This window comes from Lissotriton vulgaris, chromosome 3_2, assembly GCF_964263255.1.
Source record: "Lissotriton vulgaris chromosome 3_2, aLisVul1.2, whole genome shotgun sequence".
NCBI classification, from domain to species: Eukaryota; Metazoa; Chordata; class Amphibia; order Caudata; family Salamandridae; genus Lissotriton; species Lissotriton vulgaris.
In genome coordinates this window covers 245,760,463-245,770,276 of record NC_141690.1, presented here as the reverse complement: position 1 = coordinate 245,770,276, position 9,814 = coordinate 245,760,463, and the positions used below count along the sequence as shown (strand labels likewise).

Here is a 9,814-nt window from a genome sequence, read left to right as displayed (position 1 = left end):
TATGGATAGTTGAAGGTAAGTAAACAATTTCGTGGCGCACCCTGCATCGCATTTTGCGATGCAGGCCGCGCTACGAAATTTGTTTTATTTATTAAATTGTTTACTTACCTTCAATTATCCATATGCCAGTTTTTAGCTCCCCCTGAAACTCCCTCCACGGGCCGTGGCTGGCCTTCAGAAAACTCCTCAAGACCTGGCTCTTTGAGAAGTAGCAGCACCTCCACCCCCCCTCCCTCCCCCCTCAGCGCCTTGAGACCCTCACGGGTAAGTAGCGCATTTTGCAAGTACATTGATTGAATGATTGATTGATTATGTGGCGCACGTCGGTTTTCTGGGCACCACATAGGTATGGCTCTCTCCGTGCCTGTGTGGTGAACAGACTATCTGGTGCCCTCTCGGTTTCTGTGGGGCAAGCAGGATGTGGGGCGCCTCAGTGTTCTCTTTGGTAGCAGAGTATGATGCGCGCCTCGGGGTCCTCTGTGGCCCCAGGGTATGTGGCGGGCCTCGGGGTCCTTGGGGGGCCCATGGTATGTGGGAGGCCTCGGGGTCCTTGGGGGGCCCCATGGTATGCGGCGCGCCTCGTTGTCCTTGGGGGGGCCCCATGGTATGTGGCGCGCCTCGTTGTCCTTGGGGGGGGCCCATGGTATGTGGCGCGCCTCGGGTTCCTTGGGGGGCCCCATGGTATGTGGCGCGCCTCTTTGTCCTTGGGGGCCCATGGTATGTGGCGCACCTCGTTGTCCTTGGGGGGCCCCGGGGTATGCGGCGCGCCTCTTTGTCCTTGGGGGGCACCATGGTATGCGGAGCGCCTCTTTTTCCTTGGGGGCCCATGGTATGTGGTGCGCCCCTTTGTCCTTGGGGGCCTCATGGTATGTTGTGCCGGCCTGTGACGCAGCACCTGCTGACCTTGGGCCGAGAGCCAGCGCGGGTCTGACCAGCCGTGGCCCGGCCCCTTAAGGGCAGGTAGGTGGGCTCTAGAGGTCACTCACGCCTGCGCTCGCTCCAAGTGAGGCCTCTGCTCCGAGCCAAGGCCTCGCATCCAGCTGCACAGGAGAGCCCTAGCCACGCCGGCGCAGGAGAGCCGAGCCAAGGCCTCCGGCACCGGTACAGGGGAGTCCAAACCAAGGCCTCGCACCAAGGACAGGAGAGCCGAGTCACATACACCGGCACAGAGCCGAGCCAAGGCCTCCCGCACCGGTACAGGGGAGTCCAAACAAAGGCCTCGCACCCAGGACAAGAGAGCCGAGTCACATACACCGGCACAGGAGAGCCGAGCCAAGGAGAGCCGAGCCAAGGCCTTGCAGTGTGGCACAGCCGAGCCGAGCCGAGCCAAGGCCTCGCGCACCCCGGCGCAGGACAGGCGGGAACATGAGGGCCGATGCACAGGGCAGGTCCGACACCAGCGAGGGCTCCGGGAGCCTGATCTCCACCACCGGGGAAGGTAAGCGGAGGGGGTAATGGCCGGGAAGGGGTGGCTTGGAATGTCTCCTCATCCGCTGGCCTCTGCCAGGAAAAGTACCGAAGGGCCCACCCCGGCACAAGTAAAGTATTAAAGTGCCCTGTAGGTGCGTTGACCCCAGGGCTCATTTTGCCTCTGTCCACCTGATACTTTGTCTTCGTTCCTTGGCCCCTTCACATCCACTGCCCCTCTCTTTACCACCCCCCCCCCTTTCCCAGCTCTCAATTATGTCCAGTAGCCTCTTCTCCCTCTCAGTCTAACGTTGCATTCACTCCCATTCACACCCGCGTTCCACTCCATTGATTTAATGTAGAAAACCAAGGCATTCTGGGAGTTGTAGTCTTGAACAGATTCGATCCACATACCAACGCTTTGAAAAAGGAAAGTTATGAGCTGCATAGTTTGTGTGCTAATGACGTGGATCATATTAGGTAACCGCACTTGAGGCCCCTCCCACTTTCCTCAGCTCAGTTGTGCGTTTCTGCCCCTCCTAGGTTTCTTTTCGCCCCTCTTGTGTCCCAGTGGCAGTTTTTCTTCTTCTTATGTTCGCCCCGCAGATCTGGTTTTGTTTTCTTATCTGTTCAGCGTCCCCGTTCGTTAACATGCAGCAACGCTGCTGGAATTGGGGAAAAAATTACTCCCCATCTCATAAATTCAGTGTCGGAAGCAAGTTGGTGGAGTCGCACGGGTCACTCATAAAAAACGGAGTCTGATCAATTTATACTTAAAAAAAAAATTGGCAACAAGAGCAAACGTGACAGAATCTGTTTTGGCTTACTTCATTGGTCACTGAGATGGTGCGTTTGTAAGATCTTAGGGGGTTAAAGCCCCAGCCGCGGAGATGTCTGTGTGCCCAGCAATTTTCAGTGAGCGACTATATTATGGCAACCCTGGTATTTAAAGTACTTGCAGGAGGGGTCTGTGTTTTGCCTAGTAACCGTTTTGACTCCAAGTAGCTTTAAGGGTTAATGTGCCTGCTGCAAAGCATAGTGTGTAACCTGCAGATTGGACGTTCGTATTTACTGTAGATATGTAAAAAGAAGGGGGGGGGGGGGTCTGGGGGTCCCTGCCTTGCCCCAGAGGTTCTTATGTTACTTGCTATTCATGATGTGCAATCCTCTTATATAGCACAGTGAGCTATGACCCGGCTTCAAGGAGCTTCGTGTAAACTGCAGGCCTTGCTTTAGTAGAACATTGTTTTTTCCTCCGTCGGTAGTTAATCGTGGCTCCCGCGCCCCTGGCAGAGGCGCTGCATGTAGGGCCACGGTGCACGAGAATGAACACCCATCGATACCCAGGCCCGATACATGTGCACTTTGCCATCTGCAGGTGGAGATCCATATTCGAACTGCGGAGAGCAGCTGTGTTTACTGTCACTATTCAAACCTGCAGGAACGATAACACATGTGTACACAATTACTGTACACGTTTACTGCTCTGCGCGGCTGTGGGGGGGGGGGGGGGGGGGAGGAGGGTGGCTTTTGAGCCCATGGTTCGGTGCCACCCTGCTTTCTCGGGAGAGCCCACGCCTTTGGGTGGGCAGATGGGCTCAAACGTTGGTGCTGGTGCGTAGAACACACCTTCCACGCGACTGTATCTCCCTTTACATACAGAAAACTCTGATTTGGGCGTCACGACTTAATCTGATACTGTATGTAGCAGGTGTGTGTGTGTGTTTTCCGTTTGTTTTTTTGAGACTGGGAGAGCGAGAAAATATAGCTGTTTTATAATAGACATTAAAATAATGTGTCTTGTATTGCCTCAGCTGCATGGTTGCTACCTGACTCTCGTGCTGGCCGGAGAGAAAAAGCAATACATCCTATGCCTCGAAGCACCTGCGTCGCTCTTTAATCAATGGGAATGCCTCTGGCAGCGTTCATTTAATTGTTTGGGTCGATAATCTGTGACGCTATAGAAGTGGGCCCGTCATATTCAAGTCAGTGTTGGCCCGCCTCAGAAGGAGGGGTTTGCGGCCCCCCTGTAACTCATTCTTGAGTCTGGACAAAAATGAGAACCTATGTCCTAACAGTCTTGTATCCTCCAGCCAGTCTTATTCATCGATCGATCGATCGATTGGTACAATGGGACTTGCATTGTTCTGTTTCACGTATGGGTGTACAAGTCCCAGAGTGCTGCTGGCTAAAATAAAAAGACTGGCTGAATGTTCTCCAGATAATATAACTTATCCTCAAATGCGGTATATAATTGTAATGATTGTTGTATGTGACCTTTCAGAATACAGGCTCACCCCAGTGGTTAATTTGTGCCAGGGCCCATAGTTTGGGCCTGAAATCTGTACCAGAGCCATAGACATCAAGAGTATCCCATACCTAGCCTGTCAGTGTTCATTCGACCTTATGCCTTTTTCATCCACTGCCAGACACCTCTACCTCACGCGTGCAAGTTCTTTTGCATCAATGCTTTCTTCCTTTATCACTGTCCTTTTCCTTCTCTTTCCTTCCCCCCTTTTTAGGTCTCGCCTGTCGATGCGCATGCGCATCGAGCTTGCGAGACTATGGGGGCTTAAACACTCTTTAACCAACTTGCAAGGAATCGTGGCGATTCCTTGCAGTGCCCGTGAAATTTAAGCTCAATGCGCATGCGCATTGAGCTTAAAAGCGCGTGCACATGCCCCCGGCCGCCTGCCTTGCCCACTCTCTCTCTCTCTCTCTCACAGCCTCCCCCTCACTTCTTGGTTGCACGGCCGCTAGGCCGTGCCTCCCCTACTCTCCTCCCCCCTCCTCCTCCTACTCTCCTCCCGCACCTCTCCCCGCTCCGCCCCCTCCCCTGCCCGCTGTTTCGCATAACACAGAAGCTTGTTGTTTTTTTTTTACCCGCTCCGCCCCCTCCCCTGCCCACCGCATCGTCCTCCTCCCATCACGCTGTTAAGCGTTGTGCCTTAAAAGAAGCTAGGAGCACCTGGTCAATCATGCAAGACACCGAAAAACTCTGTACAGAGGATCACAATCAACAAAACACTATGCCAACTACAAGCTCCCCCAAAATGTAACATGCTAAACGTCTCCTCCCCCCTCCTCCTCCTACTCTCCTCCCCTGCCTGCCGTGTCGCACCTCTCCCCGCTCCGCCCCCTCCCCTGCCCACCGCATCATCCTCCTCCCATCACGCTGTTAAGCGTTGTGCCTTAAAAGAAGCTAGGAGCACCTCTCTGGTCAATCATGCAAGACACCGAAAAACTCTGTACAGAGGATCACAATCAACAAAACACTATTCCAACTACAAGCTCCCCCAAAATGTAACATGCTAAACGTCTGAAAATATGCTTCATAGCCGCACATAAGGGATGAAGCGCTATATACATGCGACAATAGACTACATGTTAGACACAAGTCCTAGTATCTTCATAAAATGACTGGTGCTGCTCTCTAGTACTGTGGTATTAAATATTTGTGGGTTTTGGATAAACTATCTTTAACAGGACACGCTACTAGTAGAGCTGCCATGGGTCCTCATGTACCGTCTGACACTTTCAGCCTGTCCTGGCTTCTTAGATAACATATTTTTGGCTGCTGGAATGTTTAAGCCCATTTGTACGACATCACCACTTACACTACAAGTCCCAGAATGCAACGTTGTTAACTAAATAAAATACACTGAATATAATCTTCACAAAAGTTATTTACAAACGTTTAAGCTATTGCCATTATAAATTACAATAACTTTTATTTAAGTATTAATTATTTACAAAATTAAAAGCCATTGTTATTTGTAATATCAATACATCTAAGTCACGTAAATACAACACACATTGCATTACAAATGCTATAGGTGTCACATTTGCAAAAGTTAAAACTATTGACATTGTAACTGACAAAGCTATTAATTTTGCTACTTTCAAAACCAACACATAAATTAAAGTGTCATTTACAATACCAATAGCTCAAACTTTCCTAATGCGAGACCTATTGCATTTCCAATGCTTGTTTCTTTTCCCCCTCTGTCTCTGGATGAAAGTTTGAGGACGAAAAATGAACTCAATGCGCTCCACCTGTTACCACCGGCTCAAATTAAGCATTGGCCACGGCTGGAAGATGGGTATACTAGTCTCCTCAGCCCACTAGATTAGGGTGACCAGAATTTTAAAGCCAAAAACAGGGATAATTCACGAAAATAGGACTACAGTTTTACTTCAAGCGAGCGCACATAATGACAGCGCTCCTCAGCAGACAATTGCAGAACAGACAGTTAGAACATACCTAAAATGCAATTTTTAAACCCAGAAGCTTGCCTGTTAATTAGATGGCGTTCTTCAAAACAACTGCTAACTATCCCTGCTCTGTAAAACATAAAAAAAAGCACCTCCCACCAGGGCCGGACTGGGAAGCACAACCGCCCCTGGCAAAGTGCTTGTCGTCCACCCCCCCCCCCTACCGGGACAATTTTGCAGCTATGCTGCAAAAATGGCCCCCAGGGGCCCAAAACCGTCCCCCACCCGTGCAGCGCACCGGGGGATTACCCGGGGCCCGCTATGGCCAGTCTGACCCTGCCTCGAAGATGCACCTTCAGTAGGGTCACCAGATGACTCCATATTTCAGTCCTGCGTTATCACATGAGTGCTGCAGTCTGCAGATGTAGTCTTGGCGGACCAGGTTTGTACACCAGCACTATCTGGATCTTGTACCAGAAGCAAATCCCATCTGACAGAGAATTACCAGGCATTACAGCTTTTTTCGTTCATTTAAAACGCATCCGCACCATGGCTTTGATAGACAAGGGTGGCAAGTGTGATACATTTTGAGTCTTATACAGAGAATGACTGACAGCCTTATCCGCAGATTTATTTTATTCCAGGAAATACTGCAATACAAGGGGGTGGATGACCAGGGTTGGATTGGGATTAAAAATTGGCGCGGGCACGCTAAAAAAAAGTGCCCCACATTTGCATATTGCTTTTCCGCAAAACACTGCTTCGGTGAAATTTTATAAACAAGCATTTGCAATGCAATAGGTCTCGCAGCATTAAAGTTTGAGTTATTGGCATTGTGTATGACAATGCCAATAGCTATAACATTTGCAAATGTGACACCTATAGCATTTGTAATGCAATATGAGTTGTATTGATATTACAAATATATAAAAATGTTTTTTCATTTTTTTAATACTTAATTAAAAGTTATTGTAATTGAGTTGGTGGAAGGGTGAAGTGGGTCGTGTCCCCGAGTGATGTGGTGGTGTCCCGAGTGATGTGGTGGTGTCCCCGAGTGATGCCCCCGAGTGATGTGGTGGTGCCCCTGAGTGACGAGTGGTGCCCCTGAGTGATGTGGTGGTGACCCAGAGTGGTGTGGTGGTGTCCCCGAGTGAAGTGGTGGTGTCCCCGAGTAATTACCACACCCTATAAATACTGAAAACCTCCGTTGTGGTTTTTATTGTCTGCTATGACTGCTACATTCAAGGGTGGCAGACTCCAAACACAGGTCCTCAGTATAAGAGGCCTCTTAATTCCTATGGGGCCGGTACCGGCTTCATTTGAATCACGTTTTTATGTCACCCAGAGTTTTGAGTTGCTAAAAGGAGCCAACAAGCCTGGTGAAAGTCCAACCAAAATGAGAATTTACCATGGAAAAGACACCCAGATTCACTGATTCCTGTGGGAATTCCTCATTTCTTAAGCTCTCATTATGAGTGGCCTGCTAAATGGCCTAGATTTTCGACCCGACCCCCCTCCCCACCCCAGCTGAAGTTCTCCCTCAAGAGTTAGAAAAAAGCATGTATAGGCAGCTCTGGGGTTTTACCGATACCTGGGCTAGGCGTACAGGCAGTGGTGGGGATAAACAAGCCCATTACAAGTTGGATCCTGAAAGTCCACCAAGAAATGAAGAATTACCAAGAAATGGGTAACTCTGGGTTTGATCTCTCTTGTAGTTCCTCATTTAGCAGAGGTGTTTGGGTCCTCCAGCGGAGGCGGTAACTTGAGGCAATTGCTTCTTATTCAAGCCTCAAAAGAATTTTGGGGACCTTCGTTTTTCTCTTAATTACCAATGAAGCACTGGAACAGTCCTACAACATCTTTATTCACCACTTTTTGTTTGCATTTTTAAAAACGTATTAAGTATGGGAAAATTAAAACCACACATGTCAAAATGCAATCAGATGCCAAGTGGTCCCATTTCATTTGTAGCCCCTTAAGATTAAGACAGCCCTGGCTTCTAGGCATTTGCATTGTTGCATTCTTCAGCTTGCAAGTCTAACTTTGCATACTATCGTGCAGCTTTACACGTTTCCGCATGAAATGGCCGCTGGCCAAAAAGTCAGGGCTTCTTTGAGCCTGCCAGACATGAAATCCTGCGATATGACAACCAACTAAGATGTTGCACAACATAAATTAGAAATTCGTAGGAGAATGTGACATTGTGATAAATTCACAGCTGGCACGGAGGACTTCACCCCCTGTTCCCCAGAAGGGAAATGCATCGGCTCCTTTCTGCATGTAGCAGCAAGTATTCTGCTTGGAAGACGCAGCACTGAACGTGATACCACTTCCGCTTCCCAGATTACGCTTTACGCGCGCACGCTGACAGCGGCTTCTAAGAAGTTACACAGGTGCAGCCACCCACCCACAGATTGCGAAGGCCGACGTCACGGACATATCTTTAACCGGATGGAACGCACTCCCTACTTTAATTTAAGTGTTAATTATAAAAAAAACAATTGTTATTTGTAATATCAATATATCTAAGTCACGTAAATACAACACATATTGCATTACAAATGCTATAGGTGTCACATTTGTGAAAGGTATGACTATTGGCTTTGTAAATGACAAAGTTATTAATTTCTTGACTTTCAAAACCAACACATAAATAAAAAATGTGTCATTTACAATACCAATAGCTCAAACTTTCCTAATGCGAGACCTATTGCATTGCAAATGCTTGTTTTAAAGAAGTTGCACCGGGGTGTCATGATAGTCTACCTTTAACACGCAGCAGGATCTCGAAGGTGTGTTTAGAATGCCTTTGGGCTTTACCTCTAGTGTGTAGAGAAATAGATAGCGCTGTGTTTGTGACGCTAATTCCACATACACTTTGTCTTGATGCAGGGTTGAAGTGAGAACCTATCTTTGTGGCACATACTAATGACAGGCGCGTCATTTGTAAGCTCCAAATATTACTGTATGAGGATTTGTCATTCAGGAGGACTTCATGCTATGAGCATACAAAAGCGACAGGGGTGTTTATTAAACGGTTACTTTATCATTTTTTAACTAAAATTAGGAATACGTACATACTCTTATGACCGAAAATGTTCTTTCGATAGTTCTTGATCCTCATGTAAACCCACATATAGGCCTTGTTCATCTGTTTTATGGTTGCATGCTATTTCATTCACATCATGCTTGAAAACAAGCATTGACAATGCCATTTGTTTTGACTTTTCAACAGTATACAAAAAAATGTTCTTACTATGCTTCACTGACAGAACATGTATAATACGAGAAACAACTACTATGCAAGTTTTTGTAACTCAAGACGTGGATTGGAAAAATGGAAGTGAGACTCATGGAGTGTGTGAGCAAGTCTGAGAATGTGCTTGTGGCTGTGTGCCATAATTTGTGGGTGTATCTGCAAGTATTTGTGCGAGTATGAGAGAGGCAGGGAAAGTGTGGATGGGGTTGTTAGTGTATGAATGTGGGTGTATTTGAGTGTTTGTATTATGTTAGTGCGTATGCTGCTGGCCTCGCATAATGGAGGTCATTTTGCTTTTTGGTGGGTGTGCACCCATGTCCTATGGGTGGGGGTATGTTACCCATGGAAAAATACAGGCCCTGGCATATTGAAAATTATTCTTGGCATATGCAGGCACCTGAGGCAAAATATATTGGAGGCAATTCTTGGGACAAAAGAGAGGACGCCCAGGTTATAAGGACACCAATGGTAAAATGCTATCCCTTGCCTAGGAGAGGGCATTTTTGACATACGGGGTAACCAACAGCATATCGGGAAGCATCAATGGCAACATTCTGGCACTGGCATGTATGTATTTCCTGGCACAAGGGAAGCACCTATGGCACAATGATGGCTTTGGCCTACTGCAGTTCATTTTTGGCATATGGGGAAGCCTATGACAAAATTCTGGCCCTGACATAGTGCTGGTAATTTCTAACATATATCAGATTTTGAAAAAAAAAAATGAGGCCAGCTCCAGGGGGGGTCATAAGTTTTTTCCTTGTCACCATGAAGGTACTGGGATGTTTTCTGAGAGCCCTTTCAGAACTGAAGTGTTTGAAGAAATGTGTGTGAAAACTGTGCTTCAAAATGAGCTATTTTATCAATTTTGTTTCCTAATTTTCCCATGGGAAGAACTCCTGGCCCTACCTAGAAGAATTCGGTCTCACTCGA

At 47.7% G+C, this 9,814-nt stretch overlaps 1 protein-coding gene across 1 annotated transcript in view; it reads left to right on the top strand.

Moving 5' to 3' along the window:
- The first annotated feature begins 1,344 nt into the window (after window positions 1-1,344).
- The window catches only part of SLC4A11 (solute carrier family 4 member 11), a 1,871,484-nt gene continuing 1,863,014 nt past the window's right edge, over window positions 1,345-9,814 (top strand). Inside the window, exon 1 of the mRNA XM_086964299.1 lies at window positions 1,345-1,438. Coding sequence (XP_086820425.1) covers window positions 1,366-1,438 — 73 coding nt within the window. The 5' untranslated portion in view covers window positions 1,345-1,365. The remainder of the gene's footprint in view (window positions 1,439-9,814) is intronic.